General features: G+C 33.2%; 1 protein-coding gene across 1 annotated transcript in view; it reads left to right on the top strand.

The window, feature by feature from the left end:
* Positions 1–25,240, top strand: part of Malrd1 (MAM and LDL receptor class A domain containing 1) — a 638,713-nt gene that overhangs the window by 427,597 nt on the left and 185,876 nt on the right. Inside the window, exons 30-31 of the mRNA XM_076872892.1 lie at positions 10,520–10,648; positions 18,571–18,732. Of these exons, the coding sequence (XP_076729007.1) occupies positions 10,520–10,648; positions 18,571–18,732 (291 nt within the window). The remainder of the gene's footprint in view (positions 1–10,519; positions 10,649–18,570; positions 18,733–25,240) is intronic.

Genomic DNA, 25,240 nt, shown 5'->3' with positions numbered 1-25,240 from the left:
CAGAAACGTAACTCTTATTTCAATGCACACTTTCAAACTCTCCTTCTCAATAGCCCAACTATCATTGTAATTTTTTTTTTTACTAAAATTGTTAACATTTTGATTTTTACAGCTTATTTTTCTAAGGTCAGTGGTGATAAACTCTTGGGCTGTATGTGACACTTGATTTCTTTAATCCAGTGGAAGAATACATGCTGGGATGGGAATGCCTATGGCCAAATCCCTCTACAAGTATGGTTTTTAAATCTCTAATGCCCAACAATTTTAAAGGAATTTTTCACTTACATTTTACTTCATAAAAGATTTATGTTTTGTGGAGCTGGAAAGAATAATTATGCTTAGGTTAGTTGCAATAGAATTTTTGTATTTGCATTAATACATTTTAAAAACAAGGATATTCAATAAATTAATTTAGTACCTTCAAGGTAATATTCAAAACTCCATAGAATTTAGAGATCTAGAGTAATTGAATTATTTAATTTCAGGTAACTTTGGGTATTTTACAAATATGGAATTTATTGACTCTCAGTTTAATGATTATTCTACTACTCTCTAGTAGTTGGAAATGAAAAAAAAACCATATGGATAACTTAGTAAATATTTGTTGATTTGGTGGTAAGATATAAAAATAGCTGTTTTCAATCCAATAAGAATGTACAACTATTTATCAAATAACAAAGTTAATTGAACATATATCTCCTACCCTATATTATTATTCTTATAAATCCTAAGCAAAAATGTTACCTGAACACAAGGAAATGTAATCTCTTGAGATAAAAATGAAATGATCATTTGAACTGTCATTCTTGTCATTCTCCATCAGATATATATGACAATGATGCTTTATTGTCAACTTTCCTTTTATACCTCCCTTCAATGAAATAGAGAGAGAGCAAAGAGTGCACTTTCCTGTCAGTATAGCAACTGGAAAATTGTAATTAGGTCTACAGACATGACATTTCCCATCCATTATGACTTTCTTCAAGTTGGAGTTGGAATGCTTTGTGTGAATGAACATCCTTAATGATGTCTTTTGATGATGACTAGAGTTTCCTAGAGTGATTTCTCGTCTTCTCTTGCTATTTTATATCTCATAACAAATTCACCTTCCTCAACAGGAGTATTCATACTTTCAATATCCCCTGTTTCTTTTAGCCTATTTCTGCTTGGATTGTCTTTGCTGTCTGCCTCCTGTCATCCTGTACTATGGGCCACCTTTTCTATAAAGCTCTTAATGAATTACCTCATTGTCTGTGTTTATATAGATTATCAAAAATCAAGGAATATACATATCTCCAAATTTGTCTTACGTCCTGCCAATAATTATCACCCAGACTATTTATTCTTTGGTTTCCAATGGTTAAAGATTTTTTAAAAATCATTTTAACTGCACAATATTCTAGGAATCTTTTTACTTGATTTGTTTTGAATTCAATAAATATGGTACTTAGCCCTTAATATTCATAGCATATTAGAATATGTTTAGTTTCAGAGAGCTACCTATTCTGATTGTAGCTGTAAAAGTCCAATTAGTCTATAACAAGTTTAAACACAGTTTGACAAATATAACTTGTTCACTCAAAAGGTTCCTGGGCTCTGTGCTCTGTATTGGTTATATAATGGTAAATGTAGTACTGTTCTTCCTTTAAGGATTCTTCAGTGTTTTCCTAAGGGGTTTAGTTTGTTGTAGAGAAGAAAGCAAATAGGAAACGTATCATTTCTTTTACTTCAATATCTTATCTTAAATTTAGGATATCCAAAGTACCAGGAGAGCTAGATAGTTACATGGCCTGAACAAGGTCAGTTTGGGAAGACACAATATGGATCTTGTGGGTTATAGGATTGGACACGTGAGAGAATAAGAGGACTTAACCATCTTGCTGGATAAGAGTGAAAACTGTGTAGCCCAAACATCAATTTTGGCTTTGCTATTGAATAGCTGTGTGAACTTAAGTTTAAGTTAATTTTTTTTTTAATCTAGCACCTATTTCATGGAGTTGTGTTGAGAACTGCATGAATTAATCTACTCAATATGCTGATACAGAATGAAGGATGTAATAATACCTTTTCCACAGGAGTTGGAGCTACCATCTTATTAGCATCATTACAGTACACCTTACCATAAACATTGCATTAATTAAACTTATTGCATTAGGCTGTCACTACAATGAAATTGATCCAAAATAGATCAAAAAATATATTCCAATTTAAGGAGTTCACTTTTTATTCACTTTACAGTCATTGCCTAATGAACCAATCAATGGAGAGCTTTACTCATAGTTTTTTTTTTCAAGGACCCAGGCTGATTTTCAGGCTCTGGCCTTCAAGATCTACCGTAATGATCATGACTTTCCTATCCATCTGAGAGGTTCAGGAACAGACCATGGGGAGCAGCATGTGACAGTTTGTATGACCTCACCTGTCAGTGGGACATATCATGGACTCTAACTAATACTCGTGGTCTCACTAGAGACCATCTTATTACTCAAATGGAAGTTGAGAAATAAAATGTCTATCCAAGTAACCACTCTCCAACAATAATTATGCAATATTAAAAAGGCAAGCACGTATGTTTCCAGCATCCATCTGCACCACATGGCTGAGGAAGGATGAGGGCATAAAAATTTGAGAAAAGCAAATGTAGATTTAAAAAAGTTGTGTATCTATTTACCGTGAATAGATGTTTATTGTAAGGTATGCTCTGAAGCAAGGGGAAGAGGAATATAAAGTAGGAAGCAAAGGGAGAAGAAAATATCTCAGTTATGTCCTGAGTAGTGTATCTGGTATGCTGTAGAGAAATCTCACAGAAAATGTAGCATAGAACTTAATGAAAGGACATAGAAATATAGATGTCCCATCAACTTAAGTTAAAAGTTAAAATCAATGCGGTGAGTGTGACCCTTAGGTGAGAGTGAATGAAAATGAGAAACACAATTTCTCCTCTGGCATTTAAATGCCTGGACTAGAAATGGAGCCAAGGGGGAAGAAGGAATGTCAAGAAATGTTGGCATAGTACCAAGAATAGAGTGCCAACAGGCTCAGAGAATTGAGGGTCGCACACCAGATGCAGCTCTAGAGTCCAGAATAGAAAGAGTTTGTGTGCCTATTAAAGTGACAGGAAATCATCAAATATCTGAGCCAAGATTCATTTAGTGGACTAGTAGAAAATTCAAAGAGGTAAGGAGTGGTTGGGGGCTCCTGAATAATTAGATCACTATTTTTTTCATATAAAATCATAGTGTTCCTTGTCATATGGAATAATTCTGCCTTTTCTTGGCCTCATCATTTTATTTTCTCTGTTTCTTCTTTGTAGCCCTTCTAAACATGATTTTTGTTATAGTTAGATCCTTGAAACCAGTAATATGAAGTATATACAGCCTAGGATTCTGCAGTCCATTGTCTGTCAGTTATATAGAACATTCACAAAGAAAACTAGACATTTAAAGTATATTTAGATATAAGAAATTTAAAAGTAAATGTCTGGGTTTCATGTGAGACAGGAGACATTGCTATATATAATTTTATTTCAAACAAATATCAAAACAGGTTATAAAATCACCTTTTATTTTAAAAAAGTCAAAAGCTGATCTTCAGGATATATTCCTTTTAGCATGCACCTTGCCTTTGTGCAAAAAAAAAATTGCTTCTTTTTTCCCCCCTGAACTCTTGCTGTACACTGATACATGGCCCAGTAACTCTGATAGCACTTCTGATAATTTTGACACAAACTGAACTTTGCTGTCATTGAGATCGCTGTGGTTACAGTTTCAGATGTGTTGCCATCAATTACCTGATATATGCGCTGACCTTTTATAAACGTGGCAATTCTGTTGAACATAAGATAGATTTAAATGATCATGGTAAATAAAATGAATAAAAGGTATTGTTCTTTTCTGGACATTTGAAAATGCCGATCATATAATATCACATTGTCCCTAGTGTTGAGATTTTCTTCTATCTGTAAAACTTGCTCCTGGTATTTCTTTCTAAATGAGAAAATATTGAAGTGAAATAGTCATCTATAAATAAAGGTTAGGGGTGCATGATCTTTCTAAAATAAGCTTCCCTTTGATTATCCCAGATGTTGTTCTTCTTTTAAATAAATGTGAATTTTCTAGTCATATTAATTTTTAATATGTTGCCAAACTTGTTTATAAAGAAACTAAGAGTGGAGTTTTATAAGGAAATTTCTATTTTCTGTCCTTTGAGTTATATCCATATATGTTTATATATGTTCTGGCTCATCTCTCTGCTTGGTTAAATGTCTAGCTGAGATGATAGGTAATTTGAAAGGCTACTTAGTAAATAAATTTGCTAAATATGTATTGACAAACCAGTACAGATGGGACTACTTTGTCCTTTGACAGAAACTCATAAATATCTTCAATTATAGCACTAACTACACTGTTTGGTAAATTTTCATTGCTAGATTATAAATAATTATAAATCCTTTGAAGGTTTATCTCAATAACTTTCATAGTGTCTGATTTGTTTAACATGTTTCTAAATAAATAAGTGGAAGGTTCTAAATTAATGCCATCACTGGATGCAAACATATTGTACTTTGTATAAGAGAGTGATTGCTCTTATTGTCATTTAAGACCAACTTTAAATGGCTTACTGAGGGTTAAAGAGCTTTTATAAGAACTTGGGTTCAAATAATTATCTTGGTCCATATATCTAAACTGTCCTTTAGCAATCAATATTTACTGTCCAGAATAACCAGCTATAACTAGAGGTAAACCTTCTAGTTATAATATCAACACTTTTGAAACATATCTACCATAAAACTATTTAAAGACATAAAGACAAAATCAGTAAGGAATGATGGAAAAATCCATGTATTAACAAGTAAAAAGATACCCTGTTTCATAAATGCTACCTCTTCTAGTCACTAAAAACACATTTGACTATTAAGATTTTAATTAATACACTCAGATACACATTAATATCTGTTGGGTTTTATGTGAACGCAAGGAAGAGAGTGCATGTGCCTGTTTTTGCTATTTTTTTTAATACTGATATCATTTGGCAATATGCAATTAGCTGAAAATGTAATCTAAATAATGAGTAATGTGGAAAATTGATTTGTGGGGAATTTTTTTGGGTTATTTTTAGAATGCATGGTATAAAATATAATAATTTTTAAAACACCAACTATATTGACAGTTGGAATGCAGAAAAATTAATGTCACATTATAGAATGTGCTTGCCACTTACCAGTACATGAAAATAAGTTTTAAAAAGCACTTATTAGATGGTGGAATGAGATGGACATCATTACCCTAGGTACATGTATGGCTGCACATACAATGTGACACAATATCATGTACAATTAGAGAAATGAAAGTTGTGCTGCAATTGTGTACAATGAATCAAAATGTATTCTGCTGTCATATATGCCTGATTAGAATACAAAAATAAATATTTTTAAAAAGTACTGATTATTTACTCTTAACTAAAATTTAAAAAGGAAAAAGCAAATCTCTCAGTTCAATAACCAAAAGCAAAAACATGAATTATAGGCAAAAGCTTACTTTCCAGAAGCCTAAACAATTTGGCACTCTGAACATTGACTATGGAATCTGGGGCTGATAGTTTTCAATTCCCTGTAAGATCTGGAATCTAGACCTGAATGCTTTGCATAATGTCTCATCCTTTCTATGACTGGAAAAATTGCTTTATATCTGGAAATTCTCAAGGTAATTCGTTGCCAGTCCAGAGGCTTGGAAAGAATTTAAAAAAGAAAGAAAGCCAAAGCCTAAGCCTAAGCCTGTGCCATACCACACATAATATAAGACGTGAGATGGAAATTCCCAAACAACAAATGAATAGTAAAATTTCTGGAAAATTTTGAACTTCAAGGACAAATTGGAATTCATGATGTTGGAACCATGTGCTGTTAGAATCATAAAAAAGAAAAAACATGAAAAATGACTGAATATTAAATCGGAATAATTAAATTTAACTTTTTGAAAGAAATTAAATTATAATTGAAAATAAACGGCAGAAGAAAAGTTAAACAGATTAGAGACAAAGAAAAAGAATAAACTATTAAATAAATGTGAGTCTGTTCACCAGATTGTATCACCTTATAGTAAAAAGAAAAAAAAAAAACCTATGAGATAGATTCAGAGGCATTGGGGATAAAATGAATAAATCCACACTTTTCTAATGCGTATTCAAGAAGCAGAGCACAGAGAATTAGAGGAAGAAGGTATTTCAAGGGATAACATTGAGCATATTCCATAAATGAAAAATCACTCAACTCTTCAGGTAATCATTGTCTTAGCACCAGGGATGAGAGAAGGATCAGTATCCAGAGTTGCTACCATCTATTAGGTAAAGTGTCTAATGTTCAATCAAAAATTATAAGGCATGGAAATGAATATGAAAAATATGATTAATTTTAAAAAGGCAGTAGAAATTGTCTTGGGAGGATCCAGATTTTGAACTTAATAAATATGGTCAAATAACAAAACAAAGTTTTGCTTGAAAGTGTGCTTGAAGAAGTATAATGACAGTGTCTCACAAATAGGAAAATATTGATGAGACAAATTATGCAAAAGAACTAAGTGAAAATAAAAAATAGAATAACTAATGTGGATGTTTGACTATACGGAGTCGACGGTAGTTTGAACTGGTTCAAGAATCATTGATTAATAGAGATTGTGCAATATCAAGAACAGAAAGGAAAAATGAATAAAAAGGAAGAGAGCCTCAGAGAAATGTGGGACATCTTTAAGCATACAAACAGGCATAGGAGGAGATTAGAAAGAAAGGACAGAGAAGAGAGGCAAAAGGATATTTAAAGAAATAATGTCTGACAACTGGTTTACCTGAATTATCGCTCTGATGAGTTGATCTTTAAGGAAGAATGAGAGAATACTGTGTTTAAAACTTGGGTCCTCATCACCATGTAATTAATTTGGACAGAATTATTTTAATAGAAAGTAATTGGTCCAAAACTGAATTAACTAAAAAGTAGGTATAAATAATAAATTTACAAAGTGTGTGTGTGTGTGTGTGTGTGTGTATATATATATATATATATGTATATATATATATATATATATATATATATATATATATATATGACTTACAAGAAAAAAATAAAAAAAGCTAATTGAATAAATAAATCATGCAAGTTAAAATACTGATAGGGCATCATGTTATGGAAGAAAAAAAGGTATACAGAGTGACATTCATCCTCTTACAGTTTATCATTTAAATCAACATAGGTACTTTGAAAATCTATTCATTAATAGTTTTCATGAGCCCATAAAGACACAAATTCCTCAGTACATTTTTTCATTCAATAATGCCATTTTTTGGAGTCTCTCTCACATAAATATTTCTAACTATGCATAAGCTACATATAGTTTTATTAACATAAGATTATATAAATATAAAATTATTGAAACCCCTTATAAGAATTTAGCAATAATATAATTGTTAAGTAAACTAAGGTATATTTAGTTTTTAATGTATTTTGTATGTGTTAGTAGTGACTGAAATGCAGACAAAAAATACGAAAACATTTATATGATAAGCTATAAATAAGAAAATATGATGTATATGTTACTGTGTTTTTTGAAAATATTAAAACTGGGAAAGGAAATGCAGCAGACGATGGGAAGTATTTGTGTAAAAGAGAAGGATTTTATCCTACATTTTGCATAATGCATCTAAATTATTTTTATAACAAAATACTTTTTAAAATTCAGAGTTTTTATTCACCTATCATAATAAATCAACGGTTAGAAATATTTTGAGAACCAAAAAAACCTAGTTTCTCACAGTGTAACATGTCTATGCAGAGCTGATCAATTTATTTACCCTTGCTCACTCCTGAATATCTCCAAGTCTTTGGTTATAAAAATTCTTTCTTGTAGTATAACCTTGTGTTCTCTGTGCATCTAGACGCTTATTTGGTTAGGACAAATATAGCTTCTTGGATATTTTGCATGACTTCTTAAATTTCTTTGGGAAGTTCTCTATTTAGAATTTCATTTATTCTTTGATTTGTAGATAGCTACTTAGAAACCCTACTTGTTTTTTTTTGTTTTGTTTTGTTCTGTTTTCAGGTGTTTTTCAAACCAAATGTGTTGATTAGTCAACTAAGGAACATGGCTACAAAGGCCAGAGGTGTGCCCATTGTATCTTTTGTATCTTTCATAGTGTTAGAATTCTGTAAAGGAGAAACGAAGGTGCCTAAAATGTGTAGCTGTGTGACATTCACAGTCTGAACTCTCAGGGCATACTGAATATCATCACTTGAACGAGATGATCACACAAGTATTTGTTCAGTAAATATGATGTATGGAATGATTATATCTAGTTCAGTAAAATGAACCCTGGGCAGGGGAGCACCTATTTTAATCTAAATTGAAATATACATATAGACAGGCATTTCTTTGACTATAAATTGTGTTTCAAAATAGAATTAAGTCCATTTTCGACTGGTATCACTTTTAAGCTGTTTATGGCTTATTCCAGTCTACAGTAAACTAGTCCTATGATGCCTCAGGGTTTTACTAGATTAAATGTTTACTTCTTATAACCACATTATTTTGTAGTTCATTTATTCTTTCCAGGATCTTTCAATTTATCATGTTTTAGCTTTAGGATTTTAAAACTCTCTTAGTCAACCTTTTTCTAAAGCTAAATAATTATCTAGTCTTTACATACATATGCTGCTAGCCAGATTATCTCCAACTCTCTATTATAAACACTAATGTTCTTTCATTCTTACATTACCAAATTTAGAAGATGCGAGACTTTGCTTTTGCATATCTGCTGACTAGGTGACTAGTTATTGTTGTAATCATTTTGGTTGAATAAAGACATAAATGACTAAACATGTGTAAGACATTCACTAACTAAAATAATCTGCCTTTTCAATTTACCACATTCTTGTCCTAAAAATTTACATTTCTTTGTATTGTGGGCTCTTTTTATTTATTTATTCCTGGTTCTCCTAATATACCATAGCAATTCTAGTTATTGCAATTCAAAATACTGGCTTGATTTTTCACCATGTCTTTGCCATTCTATATTATTAAGGAAAAGAAGCTTCATTTTAGAAATATAGTCTATTTAGTCATACTTTAAAGAATTAATGAATCAGTTATTTAGATTGAATTCAAAACGCATTTCCCCTGTGGAGTAATTATATGGCTTTTCGTCTTATGGCGTGGAAAAATAAAACAAGCTCAAATGCATATACTTTGTATACAAAACAATGTCCACATACTGCTCTGAGTTAACCATAAATTCTCACTAGTGTTAATTAAAATTCTGTGGCAAACTTTATAAACTACTCATTGAACATGACCTTTGAGTCTTTGTCTTACTGATGCCCATAGTTAAATATTTGCTCTTATGTCTTAGATACACTTGCTTCGTTTTTCACATTTATATCGTCTAAGTTATACTAGTAAGTTATTCCCAGGAATTATACAGGCATTAGCTGTTATATTAAAGGGATGATATAGAGATGATAGATACACACTCCTCTTCATGTCTATAGAGTTTTAATCTGTTCATTCATGGAAATATTGTCTTTCTGTAAGTAAATTATCCCAATACTGGGTATACCAGCCAAGTGTCTGGAATAGTCTAAGTTTTAAAGAAATTGCAGAACTTTACTTTTTAAAATTGATTTAAAAAGTAATTTTAGAACTTGAAAGCAAGTGATGGTAAAGTTATGAAATATCAGCATTTGTCTACATATCAGTTAAGATGATGTTCAAATATGAATTCTTTGAAAGTACTCTGTCAATCCACTTTTCTAAGCTTCCTTCAGATGAAACCAGTATGTCTTCAGTTACTACAACCTACACTTAGGAAGCACTAGTTGTATCTTAGGTGCTATGTTGGGCCCTTGAGAACACAATGAAAATGTCTGAGAGCTTGGAATCTAGAGAGACAGACGAATGTGTAAACAACTCTTAAGGAAGTAGGAAGCATTCTAATATAGGAATGAAATGGTTCTAAGAGGACCAAAAGACAGGGAAGAGAGGGAGATAGAGTAAAATTGTTTCTTTGATTTTGATGTTGAACAGTTGACTGTCTAGGTTCTAAAAGGGACTAGTTAGTTTAGGCAGTACAGGCATCATGTGTAAATGCATGGAAACATGAAGAATAATGTCACACTTCAGTCACAGGGTATAATCTTCAGATGCTTTTGAGATGGATCTCAGAAAGTAAAACTGGGAAACTAAGTTAAGCCATAATTAAAAATAAAGGATCCTTAATGCCTTGGTCAGGAGTTTGTGTGTATATAATAGATCACGGTCAGCCCATGAGCAGCTAAAAGGTATTTCAAAATAATTCTGTGTAACTTTCTGAACAATTGCAGGTGGGGTGGAGAGAAAGGCAGTTAAATAGAAGCATATCTTGGATAACTGTTGAAATCACTCACTACCTTATTTAATAGTGTGAAATCTATAGAACAAGAGGACTCTTCAAATGTAATGAAAACCTAGACTAAAAAAATGTTTTTCCCTCCCCTTAGTTGGAGAGATTTCTGAGATTTGTTCAGAAGCCACTGATTTTTTGTGTGAGGACAAGAAGTGCATTGCAGGCCACCTTGTCTGTGACTATAAGCCAGACTGTTCTGATAGATCTGACGAAGCTCACTGTGGTAAGTGTGTCTGTCTGATTTAATGTAGCTGGTTTACTCAGATTTGTGCTTTGTTAGTACAGAATCCTTGGCTCTGAGGGCTGAGAAAATATATTTTTTTTTTTCATGCACAAGCATAGATTTAGAATCATGAAAACATTTCCCCCAACTTTCCTATATAAACATCTAAATGGTAGTCTTCTCATGGTTTGTACTTCTATGGTGAAATCTGTAGAAAATTATATGACAAAAAAATTTCCACCACATATTTATGCAGAAATATCTAGAAGATCATAACTAAAATGACCAGAAACTGAACTATACCTATCTACATTTTTCATTTGTTTTTATTTCTTTTTCCATTTCCGTTTCCATAAAGGTTTATTTTATGGTTGAAGCTAAAATGAGCTCATTAAAAAAAATATCAGTTTAGTAACTGATTTTATCAATTATATGGGACTAAAAGTACTCTACTCGTTTTTGTATTCAAACATTTATTCAAGTAACTTTTTAAAAGTCTTGTATAAAATCAAATACATAATTGTAAAATATAGGAAATAGTTAAATCCAAATAATTTTTCATGTATCTTAACTGATGAGCTCTCATGTAGAATTTTGTCCCTTACATACTACCTATTAGAATTATAATTTGCTGCAAAGAAGGCACCCTCAAAATAGTGGCTCAACAACAGCTTCATTTGGGGCTGACTATTATGGGTCAGTAATTCAGGCCAGGCAGTTGCTTTCCATTTTACATGATGTGAGTTAGTACAGTGGAACTAGAAAATCACCTCTGTGATAGCTGCTTCCCTTCCAGGTTTGGAACATTGGTACTCTTTGGTCTCATCATCCTACTTGATGGGCATCTCGTTCTCCAGGGGTATTATATGTTCTTGGGGTTCCCAGAACATGACAGTTACAGAAGACAGGCCAACAGCTGTCATACATAGGACTATATTCTTACTGGAGTTAGTGTTCCAAGAGACACAGGAAAACCAGCAAAGAGCCTTTGACTTAGCCTTAGGTGTTCCAGGATGTACACCAACTTCATTCTTGTGGTCAAGCACATAACAAAATCTAGCCTCAAATCAAAGAGAGAAAATAGACTTCACATCTCAAAGGGAAAATGTCATGCATTACAAGGAAGGAAGAATTTTTGGAGACAAGTTACCACCCAAGTTTATTTAAATTTTTGTTTCTTAACATTAATTTTATTCCTTGATATCTTATAGGGATGATGCTTTGAAGGACTCACTTTCTTTCATTGTTTCTTTTTTATGTATCTTTTTTTTTAAATTATGGTAAAATATATGTAACATAAAATTTACTGTTTTAATAATTGTTGATGCGTGGTTCAGTAGCATTAAGTACATTTGTATTATAGTAAAGCCATCACCACCATCCATTTCTAGAAATTATAAAATAGAGTTTAAATCATAAATTGAAAATTATAAATTTTATAATTTAAACTCTATCCATTAGCTAATAACTCCAATCATCTCCCCAACCTCTGACAACTAGAAATGTAGTTTCTGAATCTATGAATTTGACTGTTCTATATACCTCTTATAAGTTGACACATATAAAATTTGTCTTATTATTACTGAATTATTTCACTTAGTATAATGTCTCTTATGTTTATTTCATATTTAAATTTTAAATGGATTTTTAAAAGTGCTTGGCACAGGTTTGCACTATATGAATTCACAGCATTATAATGGTAATTTTATAAAATGTCATTTTTGTTCATATATAAATTTTTAAATTTATAATATACTGAACCTCACTTTCTAGTGCTGTTTCTAGCTATATTTAAAAGCACCAAAAATTATATATGCATGCTGTCTACAAAAATTAATTCCAATGAAATTCTAAAAGAAAGACCTGAATATTTGTGAAATCACCATTTTTTGCACAAATACCTAGCAAGTAGAGGATCTAATAATCACCCATAAACAATAAAATCTTGGACAATTTTATGAAAATTATTAAGGAAAATAATTTGAATATGGAGGCATTGATATCCATAACCCAGTGAAGGGAAAATGGCAACTTCTACATGTACATATAAGGTTATAATAGATATTATGTTGCTTTCACTTAAAGATGCACATATATTGAAAGTATTGATATAAACTCAATATTCTTTCATTTATTCCTATTTCTTTTATGTGCTAGGAACAACTTTACAAGAACTGAGTACCTCAGAATGCATAAGATTTTATTTTAGGCTTCAAAAACTCACTTAATAATATGGGGGAAAAAAACCTAGGGGAAAAATGTATTAAAATATAATGTTCTTTGATTTTTATTATATAAGTTGTTCATAACTGAAAAGATTCCTGATTAATTTTAAAATACAGAAAATGCTACCCATAATAAGGTTACTACCCCTTACTTGGGGACTACAAATGAAAAATAATGGGTGTGCATTACATGCACATATCTGTATATGTAATGTAAATATAGGCTTGAAAATAAAAGGAAGAATTACTAAGTATATTGGTTTTTCAAATATAAATGAGGCCCATTTTCTTTTTGATTTTCTCATTTTTTTCCCTTTCAGGCTGCTCATGAGATTTTTATTTTTCCTACAGCTATTTGAGTTATTGATGTGAAAACACATAGGGGCGATTTTGATTCTCAGAAACTGAAGTCAATGACATACTTAAATATGGTTAGTTATACCCACAATTTTGATAGACCACTGTAGGAAGTATTTAAGTTTATTAAAATAAAAAAAATATGTTATGAAAGAGAATAGTCATTATTTTAAAAAATTTCTTGATGGGTTTTGTTCAGATCCATAAAATGTTCTGCATAGCACCCATAGCCAGGAGACATTAACTCTACCAATTGACTTCATCAGTATTTCATATTGATGTTTTCTGGATGCATTATAGACATTAGAGCTGAATTCCTGCAGCCAGATAGATAATCTATTGTGAATAATGGAATAAGTGATCACATTTTCAAAATGATATTTAAAGAAATATAGGGAATGAATTGACTTTTGTAGTTATTAACCTGAAGTCTTCATTTTGACTACAGTCCTCGCTTGGTAGGCAATTATTGTAATTCTCAAACATTTCATTTTCCTCACCTGTGTGATATGTATAATAACATCTATCCAATAGAGTAATGGATATATTAGGTAAATGAATATATTGAATTGAATTAAATATTTGTTCAGTGTTCTGGAATGTATAATGTTAGCTGTTTCCGATTCATTTTTATATTCTTTCAAAATTTGTCAGTCAGATTTAATGTCTCACTTCCATGTTTTTTATTACAATCAAAAAAGAAATGGTGGTATTTCTCAAGAGTAAATTATTACTGTATGGTATCAACAAAGATAAAATTTTCTTTTGCATTTCTACCTCCTTTTTCATTTCTCCCTCCTTTTACATAAATGCATGGTCTCTAACAAATGAGATCAATTATCTTGTAAAAAAATTAATAATTAAGATAGAAAATCTGTTTTTTTTTTTTCCCTATGGAATTATTGTCCACTGCCACTGTCATAGTATTCCAGGTCAGTATGTGGGCAGGTGCTTCCTCTTCTCCCTTTCACAGCATGGACAGATACCATTATTTAGTCATGTCACTCTTATCTACTATAACAAGATTCTTCGAAGTCCGTCTCAATACAGAGCTTCAACAAGCCATTTTACAAGGAAAAATACTTTTCCCTCGAAGGAATGTTAATATTTCTGTACCATGCATGATGGTGTGTTCAAAATGAGGGGACTATTGGAACATAAGGAATTAAAAATAATAAACTATGGAACTATGCCTCTGAAAATATGTTTATCAGTATCTGCACTGATCATGTAGCCATACGTCCAAGTATTAAACCATTGGAAAAAGCCAGTTGTGTTAGAAATGCTTTATTTCTATTTAAGGGATCATGATGAATATCACAATTGGAAAGTAGGTTGTTCCAAAGAAACTGCCACTTTGAAAAGACTGATACATATTCATTATCAAGAGACATTATATTCTTCACATCATCCATCTTTCAGTGGATATTTATTGAACCACTTGTGGTGTATATAATGTAGTTCAGTAATAATAACTGATCACATAGAGAGGTTTATAGTAGCTTAGTGCTGATCAATTAAGATGACAATGCAAAATTAAGAAGTAATGGACTTCTAGATATACGGTAACAACTGTAACTGCTGGGAAGTGTCTTACGAAAATACCATCCTGAGAACTCATGTGCTCTGGGGAGGGAGAGATAGGGCTTGAGCTGGATATTCAGAGATGAGTAATATTTGCTACAGAGCATATTGAGGAACGAATATGTTAGTTAAGATACCTCGGGCAGAATTTCTGATCTTGACCAATTTAAACAACCTATCAGCATCTGCTAGATGCCTATTCATCCCTTGTTATTCTTTAAAAACTGAAGGCCTTTATTGTTGACACCATTGTGACCAGCAACAAAAACCATCTTCTCCAAATTTTTTCACAGCCACAAGAGGCCAATGAAATCTATATAGAAATTTGAGAAAGTTATGTATTTCATAAAAAAGAAGACTAGAATAGAAAAAAAAGTTCTTTTTTTTTAATTCATTCCTATTTCTTTTTCTTTATGTGCCTTGAGTCTGTGGTACTAGGAAGTACAGGGTCATCTTGCAACTAGGAATGAGCAGAAGGAGGAGAAGATAGCTCAGAGAAAGACCATGCAGTTCAGCCATACTGCTTATCTCAAAATGACAACCTGATGACTTCTTGTTAATTGAGACAAATTAATTCCTGTCTGCTTATAGTTACTGTAACTTGGAGTTTTAGTTTCTTGGAGCCAAATGCATTTCTAACTAATACAGACAATAAGCAAATGCATTATCTCAAATAACTAGAAATCTGAGAGTTTAGTAGCTCTAAATTGTTTAATTCATTAGCTTTGGGTTGGCATCAAATGTATGGAACTATACGGATGCCTGTCTTCTTTATGTTTCCCATCCCCAGGTAACCCACTTTGCTATAGAATTAGTTCCTCATATCAGTTTTTATATTTGCAACTCTATCTTGAGAATAAACAAATAGATTTTCTTCCTTTTGGCTTCCTTTTAAGAACAAGGCAAACTTTTCCTAGATGTCTTTTCCATGGTAAATCTCGTTATCTAGACTTGCATTCCTAATCTCTATTTAAGTAACAAAGAGGACAAAAGAGAAATAATCTCATCACTGTGGGTTAGATTATCCATGTGCCTGAGTGAAAAAAAAAGGGGAATACTTACATAAAAGTGCACCTTGGAAAAGAGGGGAAAGAATGCCTATAAAATAGTAACCAAGCCAGAGAAAATGTCCGAGAGACAGAGCGAGAGTGAGAGCGAGAGCAAGAGCGAGAGCGAGAGCGAGAGAGAGAGAGAGAGAGAGAAGTCTGAAACATAAATGGTTTAGAAAGCAAGTTTATATTTAAGAGATAATCTTCTGAAAATGTGAGTGGAGTAAAGACCATTTTGAACATGAGACAGATTTTATCCTAAAAATACTTTGCCTCAAAGTAAAGGTTATTATATTCAAGACTAGTGATTTGTGAGAGTAGTTTCAGAAAGTGTGAAGAAAATGGAATATTTTCAGCAAGAGAAAATGCAAGAGCACTCTTAAAGATGCTCATGTGGTTTGGGTTTGTAAGATTGATTGATAGGATGAAGCCTGCACTAAAGATAGTCTCTTAAAATAAGCCACCAACTTGAACCAGTGTGATGGTTACTGGATGATAATGGAGGGAACAGATTCAACAAGTTCTCAAGGAAATCCTACAGGTAGTGGTGGAACATTGGAAATGGAATCATAGAATATAGAATCAATGGTGATTCTGAAGGTTTGCGTGTTTAAAAAGAGATAAGACTCATGTTATGAAATGGAGCCATGATCTCAGAGAAGAACCTATTTGGAGAGGTGAACAATGAGTTTGTTTGGGGATTGTAGGTTTTGAGTAACAAATGTATGTTCCAAGTAGAATTTATCTAAAAAGAACATTTTTTTAAAAAAAAAGAATAATAATAACAATTTATCTTGCTAAAAAGAAGCAGCATTTGAAGATGTTAGTCTGTTCTTCATTGTGGTTGTAGAATCATAGATCATCCACATAAAAATATAGAAGTCCATGGTAAATCATGAATGAGGATAAATATAAAGAGTGGTAAAGTTAAGCCAGTATATATATATATATATATATATATATATATATATATATATATATGTATATATATATATATACACACACACACACACACACACACACACACACACATATACACACATTGAACAAGGATAGCCTGTGATTGAAAGATATAGAAAAATTGTGTAACCTTGAAGGAAATAAAGCTATGGGATTATAATAGCAGCATTTTGATAAGGAGTTGAGATCATGGGCATATCGGCCTTAGGGGAAAAAAAAGGAAAAGTGAATGATTTTGAGATGGAGAAAATAAAATATGAGACTTTATCCTGTTTGTTTAGGTGTCTCTAAAGTTTAAGATAAAGACACATGTTAAGTAAGGTGGGACAGGAGGAACAAGGGTGTCCTGGTGAATAAAGAAGGATGTGGAATAATTTTCATAGGGTTTATGTGTCGGAGTTAGTTATGCAGCAGTACAATAGTATACAACTTATATGTGAGATCATTTTAAAGAATGCATAACAGTAGTCTCCTATGTGCATTGGAAAATACTGAGTATTTAGAGATGTATTGGCTACACACTGAGAGAACTGAATTTTTACTTATCTATATAATATAAACTATCGTATAAAATATTGGCATGACATACATAAAAATGCATAGCATCCATTAATAAGTGTATAAAAATAAATGAATTATCTAGTCATGTAGAATAAGAATGATGTACATGATTAAAAATTAGTTTATTTTTTAGGGATTTGATGCAGTAATACTTAGGAAGTAGAATGTTGAGAAGTAAAAGTCCTCTCGGGGATCCAGAAAAGTTCGTATTAAAACAGTAAAGGTCTGTTTAGTATGTGTTTGGCATTCATTTAATGATAAGGTTTTTTTTCTGATTAAGATTATGGTAACATAAGTTTTATGTTAAAAAAAATGATGATGGAAAATTTTTTTTAAATAACATGAACTTCATCTTTTTAAAATGAAGGAAAAGTCAATGACAATCTCAGTAGATTCATACTGATTAAATAACCCAATCATTCATTCTGTCTGTGTAACACAGTCAGATTTTACAGTGAGTGCTCAAAAATAATAACTGCTATGCAAAAAAAAAGAAAGAAAAATGAAAGCCTAGATATCAGGGTATTATTATGAAACTTTTCACAGATGACTAGGAGTAGACATTCAGCGATCACCTATTAATTTTTCTCATTGTGAACAATTTAATTTTTAATGAGTTATCAATCAATACTTTTAGAAGAAAATTTCTTTCACTATTTAGTGGCTGGCTCTGAAATGTGCGCCAGTGATTTGTATGGTACGCCATAGGGTTTATGTCCTGTACACTTTACTACTTTTCTCAAAGGCGCCTTGTCTTTAGTAAATGACTCCCTCTCTCAAGGTCTGTGCTATTCAAACACAAGACCGAACCGAGGGACCAGCACTGAACATCTATCTAGGTGATGGAAGCTGTTTATTTAACCTGAATTATCTCTACTATCATGATGCTATGTTCATTATTCATGTGCAGACAGTTTTATCTGTCACCTACCAATATTGTTAGTCCATCCAGATAAAACCTTAAGATATGACACTTTTCATGCACTGCTTCTAGATCCATTGATTAAAAAAAGTTGCAGTACATAACTGATATTATGCATGGGTGTGAATATTCTGATTGTATAAATGTATTTATAAAGAATTAAAATATACAAATACTAATATATTAAATCATCACAAAATGTAAGGTCGTAGGAAACATGATAAACATCTCCAGTCACTTACATGAACATGTTTGTTTCACTAGGACTTTACACAAGTACAACAGGAAGCTGCAATTTTGAAACAACTTCAGGAAACTGGACCACAGCCTGCGGTTTGACTCAAGACTCTGAGGATGGCTTGGTTTGGGACATTGGCAGTGAAATTTCTGCTGAAACTTTGAGTCCAGACTCTGATCACACACCAGGTTAGTCTAGTAATAATACCCAGTCCATGTAAGCCTCTGCTATGTGAACGGAACATGTGTTCATATGGGGTTAGAGCCTCATAAGCTTAATGGAAGGAGGGCATTTCCCTTCGATTTTAACCCCTGAATTATTAAATAGACCCAAAGCTGACATTGCCACAGCAAGGAAGCCCAGGATTTACATTTTAAGAGGTACAGATTTTATTCACTCTACCCTAGAGGTGTCTCTAGAGTCCCCATTTGGGACAGGCTTGGGTGGGTGGCATTCTAATTGATGGATTCAGACAGGCAACTGGCAATGATGAGAGTTCTCCTGCTGTCAAAATGGACAGTCAGCTGACCACCATCTTCATTCCTGCCGGTCTGAAACACCGGAGTGAAGATGAAGAAGGTAAGTGGTGATGGAAGGAGTGAGCATCCACAACATCTTGACACATTCTGCTTACTGCTCTACAGTATGAGAGTAATGCCACCTTTAACCGCCTTATGATCAGTAGGCTCCAAATAGAAGTGAATTTATGATTGTACAGAGAAATCCCACAGACTCAGGGCTGAAAAGTGTAACTTTTTTTAGGTATAAATATATATGTTTTCTTTGAATCAAATATAGTGTTTCTTATGGATGAAAAGTAGCCTGAGATATTTGTGGCAATTTTGTGTGTCAACTTGGAGGATATTTTTGAATGAGATTAATATTTAAGTTGGCAAACTTGGGGGAAAGCAGATTTCTGTGCATATGTGGCCTCCAATCAGTTGAAGGTCCCAATAGTATAAGAAATACCATCTTCCTCAGCAGGAGAGATTTCCTCAGTATACTCTCTGAGAATTTCATCTGTACTCTAAGCTTGCATGCTTCTCCAGCACCAGGCCCCTCTGCAGATTATGCAATCTCCACCCCCCCAAATTACCTGGAATCCATTCCTTTGAATAAATCTCTTTCTATGTGTGTATGCTTGCTATTGATTTTGCTTCTCTGGAGAACCCTAATACAGTATTATTCAGAACAACTGGAACATGGGTACAATGAAAAAGAGCAGAATTATGAAGAGCTGAAGTAACTTTTCAAAGTAAAAGTATGTAACATTGGATTAGCCATTTTATGACTAGTGAAAAGAACAAATTAATTTTATTATTTATAACCAAGATGGGTATTCTAATTCAGTGGGAATTAGAATTAGTGTCCAATATTTTTAATCAGTATTATTTAATTTGGTGCTGGCATATCTGGTGATCCAGTTGGAAGGATAAGAAATTATGAATAAAGAAAATGTGGTATATATACACAATGGAATATTACTCAGCCTTAAAGAAGAATGAAATTATGGCACTTGCAGGTAAATGGATGGAGCTGGAGAATATCATGCTAAGCAAATTAAGCCGATCCCCCCAAAATCAAAGGCTGAATGTTTTCTCTGATATGCAGATGTGGATGCTGATCCATAATGGGGGGTGGGGAGCTAGGGAAGAATGGAGGAACTTTGGATAGAATAGAGGGGAGTGAGGAGGCAAGGGGGGTGTGGGAGTGGGAAAGGTGGTGGAATGAGTTGGACATTATTACCCTATGTACATTTGTGATCGCATGACTGATATGACCCTGTGTGGCTCTGCATCGCCAGAGAAATGAGAAGTTGTGCTCCACTTAGGTACAATGAGTCAAGAATGCATTCTGCTGTCATGTATAACTAATTAGAATAAATTGAAAAAGGAAATTAAACCTCAGTCCTATGTCATATATAGACTTACATTTCAGATGGATTAAAGACTAGAACGTAACAAATAAAAACAAAATGCTTTGAAAGAAAAAAACAGAGAGTAATTATGTGCATTTTGAGAGGCAGGATCTACCTTCCAAAATTCATTAGTCAATTTCTAAAACCAATTTAGAAAGCATTTTGGCCACATAGAGACCTAAGAAACAACACATAATGATTAGTGTGTGAGGACATTGATTTTGGCATACTTGCAGTCAAAAGCTGGGAGATAAGTGAATGCTTCTCATACAATCATTTGCACTCCTTTGCTCAGCCATGTATCAAATGCCAGGCAGTCTTCTATTTCCTAAGGATACATCAGTGAATAGAACAGATATAAAAATATCTCTACCACAGAAGAGCTTGTATTCTGGGAAGAGAGAAAAAGATGATGGATAAAGAGAAGTTGAGGGTGCAAAGAAGAAAAGAATGAAGTAGGGTTCGAAAGGCCGGAGTCTGCACCTTGGTTGGTGAGTGCACTGTAAATAAGATGGTCAAAAAAAGCCATGGAGAAAATGTCGTTCAAAAAAAGACCATAAAGAGGAAAGGAAGGGACCACAAGATTACCCAAGGAAAGAGTGTCCCCGCCAGAGGTAGATCAGACTGCCTGGTAGATGTCTTCAACTGGGGCTAGTGATGTTTGGGGCACTCACATGAATTCTTGGGGCCTTCCTCAATACTGTGTTTGGCAGAACTCCTGGTCTCTACCAAGAAGCTGCCAAAAGAATGCATCTCTCTAGAGAGATGACACTTTTTTTGTTTGTCTTGACAAACAAAATGTCCTTAGAAATCACCAGCTACCATCTAGAGGACAAAATCACTCCATTGAGAACCTAGAATAGTCTAAAAGCAGAGGTCACTCATGAAATCCACAGCATGCAGTATCAAGACCTTGCTAAAAACAGTTTAGTACCTTACAATTGATTCATAGAGATTTCCCAGGGATAATGTCAATGAGTAAAGCAACATGAAAAAATGATCATAAAGTTTAATCCAATTTTTCTAAAGTGAATAACAAACACATATTTATACATATGTATGCATCTATCCATAAATATTTCCATAATGATTATGCATAAAGAAAAAGAGAAAGGACACACACTTGTTATTCACATGGAATACTTAGGTGGGTGACACAGTTGGAATTGAGAGCAGGAATAAATCCAAAAATAAGTAAATGAAAACAAGAATGTCATCTCAAAAGAAAATCTAGCATATATGATGGTAATACATTGATGTACTTGTGAAAAGTGTGGTGAATAATTTTAAAGATTGCCCACTGGAAAGTTTATAAACATTTCATTCTCATTTTTAATATTTATCTTTTCTTCTGTATTTCTCTTTATCAGTTTTCTATTACTAAGTAATATAATTTTTTCTAAAAGTTTCAGAATACCAATAATCAGATTCTAAGGAAAAATTTTCTTGTAATCCTAGTGCAATGATATGACTTTTGATAGGTATTATCTTTGTTTATACTGCCATTTCTTTTTGATGGATACATTTTCAAAATAAACCAGGGCTTTTATTTTAATAATTGAAAAAATATAGTGCAAAGAAGATTGTTGGTTGTGAATATTTGTAGTAGGATAGTTTTAGTTATAATATTCCAATTTGGTGATAGACCAAAATTTATAAAATTATTTAACAATTATTTAATTAGTAAACTAATTACTAATACTTGCACTATAGTAAATATTCACAACAATGAATATATATTTAAATGTATTTTTTTTACTTTTATGGTAATTTCTGAGAATGAGTATGGGTTTGATTTCCTTGAGAAATAATGAAAAATAAGCCAATTCTCATTTTTACTGCTCAGCTCCAGACAATAATGTATAGACACAAAAGCTGGAGTTCTTTAGATCCATCTACAATAATCTTCCCTGATCCTAAGAAGGTACTTGAAAAGTAAGCATATTTCCACTAGTTTAATATTACTAATGGTACAAAAGTATTGTAAACTCAGTGAGCAAAAGACTGTAGACAATAGATAAGAGAAAGAAAGATCACATTCACTTTTCAAGGAAACAGATGAGTGATCTATGATACCTTTTAATAGAACTTATTAAGGACTATTAATAGGAGTATTTATTTTCTTTTTCAAACTTTATAGTTAGTGGCAGTTCATTAAGGAGTATGTGAAAAGTTTTGAATCTGGTTATTTATGCCATATTGTATAACAATGTGCTGTCCACTGATAAAAAAATATTATCATTCCTACAGGATATTTTATTATCCTCCCTGTTAATCACTACTTGAGATGGTATATTTTTTAGAGCGCTCTCTTCAAAACAGTTTGATTGTATCATCCTTGGTGCACAAATACTGCTCAGTGAGCTTGTTGAAGTATCTCTGAAACAATGGGCTGCTAAATAAATTGTAAGGATATTAATTAATGTCGACCCTCTGGGAAAAACAAAATTCTTTATAAGAAGGCCAACAGATTAAAGAGTCTACGGTCTATTTCTAAGCATCACAACATTACTGTTAATTAAAATTGTATTTATGGATCTTTTCACTTATTGTTACCAAGATGAAGAATTAGATACATAAGAAAGCCATTTTCAGTGCCCATTTCAGGCCTGTTTACGAACCGTTTTAGAGATATTTCCCAGCTGTAAGGAGAAATCACAAACATCAATCCATTCTCTAGTCAACATATGAATAGCATTGATAGTTAATATATCCAAGATTTAATGGCAAGAGTGATATTTATGTGACATGAATACATGAAGGCATTATGCACAAGGCTGCTATTTTCTTATTTCCCTTCCTTCATAATTTTTTTCTTTTTAATGATATAGTTGACCATCTCCACAATTGTACCATAAATTCCAGTTGATCAGAAGTCATATCTGTGATTTTTATGTCCCCTCCTAGCATTTAAAGTCAAATGAAGTCACACTTGATAAGTACTTTGTAGGTCACATGTGACTTGGATATATCCCTTTCCATATTGATTAGCAGCAAAGTATTTTGGATTAATTAGTACAAGTATTTCCTTAGTGTCTACTAACTACCATGCGTTGGTAGTTGTAAAACCTGATGGTATGTGTTAGAGTTTGAAAAATTTCTGGAATAGTTTGTTGTCCCATATAAAACCTGCATGCTCACTATTGTGCAATTCCGTATTCACCATCCAAGTTAAAAAATATCCCCTACTAATCTTAGTATGCTAATAGTCTCATTTCTATAACAGCAATTTAAGATATAATGTGTTCAGTATACATAACTGAACTTGATACTTGGTTGGCAGCGTCCTGCAGATTAGGCAGATGATAACTGTTCTTCTGGTCATGCAGACAGGACAGATACCATCTTTCCTACATGAGAGATAAGGACCACAGATGCTAAGCAACTTCTGTAAACCTGTCTAGTGAGCAACAAAGCCTGAGCTCAAACCCTAGAGTGTGATGCCTACTCCAAGCCCCTTTTCAGGACATTAATGTAGCTTGCTTCCTCTTATATCCAGCTCTGCATGGATCCAGTTAAATTCCTGTTCAGGGCTCCCTCACTTCAATTGCATTCTAGACTTTTATCGCCTTTTCTCCCTGGTCTCTGAGAGAGTACACGGAAACTCCTGTATCCAGGACAGGGGTATGGAATTTGACATATAAAAGTGAGTCCTCCCTCACATGTCAACCAGACAGTTATTCTCAGATTCATTCTACTCTTATTCACATGCTCGCTCTCACACACACATGTGTATTTACTCTAACAACATGCTTGCGTACAAAAAAAAAACAGGTAATGACTATATAGTTACACATGTCAAAAAGTTCCAATCATTTCTGAGGAATTCTGTAGAGGAAGAGGCAGAGAAGGAGGCGTAAAGGAAGGTAAAGAAGAAGAGGAGGGAGTGGGTGAGAGTAGGGAACAGGGTAGGAAAAGGGAAAGAAGTCCAGGAGGAAGAGATGGAATTAGAGTGAAGGAAGCACTATAGCATAAATTTCTGCCCAGGGAAAAGGGTTCACTATAGGTCTACCCAAGGATCTAAACAGATATCCCAAAATCAGAGTAAAAGGTACCATTATGGAATTAATTGTCCCCCACCCCAATTTATATGTTGATGTGACAATGTTTGAAGATAGGGATGTGAAAGAGGTAATTAAGGTTAAACGAAGTCAAAAGGATGGGGCCCTGATCCAATAGGAAGGATTTCCTAACAAGAAGAGGACGAGGCAACAGAGGTGAATTGGACAAACAGGAAAAAAGGCCATTCAAGGACACAACAAGAGAGTGGCCATCTTCAAGGCACAGAGAGAGACCTCAGGAGAAATCAAATCTATTGACACTATGACCGTCAACCTGTGGCCTCCAGAATCATGAGAAAATAAATTTCTTTTGTTTACGCCAGTCAGTCAGTGGTATTTGATTAGGACTGCCCTAGCAGATCAATGCAAATAAAAAGAAAGTTTGGGGTGAATTTTAGAAACAGTAGTCAGAACACGCAGGGGAGGGGAGAAATGGCTTTGCCATGTATGTTTCCTACCAGTGACCAATGTTTTCAAACTCAGCTACCCACAGCAATGGCCTTTTCTCTTAGGATAAAAATCAGAACTGCTGCACAGATTGGAATCTTCCTGGGAAGGAATGATTATGAGATAATAACAACCTTGAAAAGAGATAGATTCATGATTGGGGTTACACAGGATCAACACAGTAGGTTTTCAGGGTAAGAAAAAGATAACTGTTCAAAAAATAAACACTTAAGGCATTGCAGTTTACCTGAGTGTCTACCCCTTGGGCTC

Source organism: Callospermophilus lateralis, chromosome 13, assembly GCF_048772815.1.
Source record: "Callospermophilus lateralis isolate mCalLat2 chromosome 13, mCalLat2.hap1, whole genome shotgun sequence".
NCBI lineage: Eukaryota > Metazoa > Chordata > Mammalia > Rodentia > Sciuridae > Callospermophilus > Callospermophilus lateralis.
Note: the sequence above shows the minus strand (reverse complement) of the source record. Positions and strands in the feature narration are given on the sequence as shown.